The sequence below is a fragment of the Phaethon lepturus genome, unplaced genomic scaffold (genome assembly GCF_000687285.1).
Source record: "Phaethon lepturus isolate BGI_N335 unplaced genomic scaffold, ASM68728v1 scaffold24391, whole genome shotgun sequence".
NCBI lineage: Eukaryota > Metazoa > Chordata > Aves > Phaethontiformes > Phaethontidae > Phaethon > Phaethon lepturus.
Genome location: NW_010517326.1, coordinates 7,242 through 7,548, shown reverse-complemented (window position 1 = coordinate 7,548; position 307 = coordinate 7,242). Strand labels below are relative to the sequence as shown.

The following is a 307-nucleotide window of genomic DNA, read 5'->3' as shown; positions in this document are numbered from 1 at the left end:
GGAGGCCGGCTGGGGCTGGGGGCAGACCCAGCCGGGCAGGAGGAGGCCGCGCCGCTGGGCCTCGAGGAGAGCCCTGAGGCACTGATGGAGCTGCTGAGCGACCGGCGCAGCCCCTGGGCCCTGCCATCGGACTGCAGCCCCCGGGACCAGCGCCTACGGGAAACGGCCGTGCTGACACCCAAGCTCGTCCGTGGCTCCAACGTCTTCCAGGTCTTCAGGTCCCTGCGGATCGTTGGCAAGGGAGTAAGTGCAGCCGCTGGGGCCCATAAAGCTACCCATCTCCAGGCCAGGAAACCACGTCTTTCTG

General features: G+C 68.7%; 1 protein-coding gene across 1 annotated transcript in view; it reads left to right on the top strand.

The window, feature by feature from the left end:
- Nucleotides 1-3: 3 nt before the first annotated feature.
- LRRC43 (leucine rich repeat containing 43) overlaps nt 4-307 on the top strand; it is a gene marked incomplete at its 5' end in the record, with an annotated part of 7,465 nt that continues 7,161 nt past the window's right edge. Inside the window, one exon of the mRNA XM_010296369.1 lies at nt 4-243. Coding sequence (XP_010294671.1) covers nt 4-243 — 240 coding nt within the window. The remainder of the gene's footprint in view (nt 244-307) is intronic.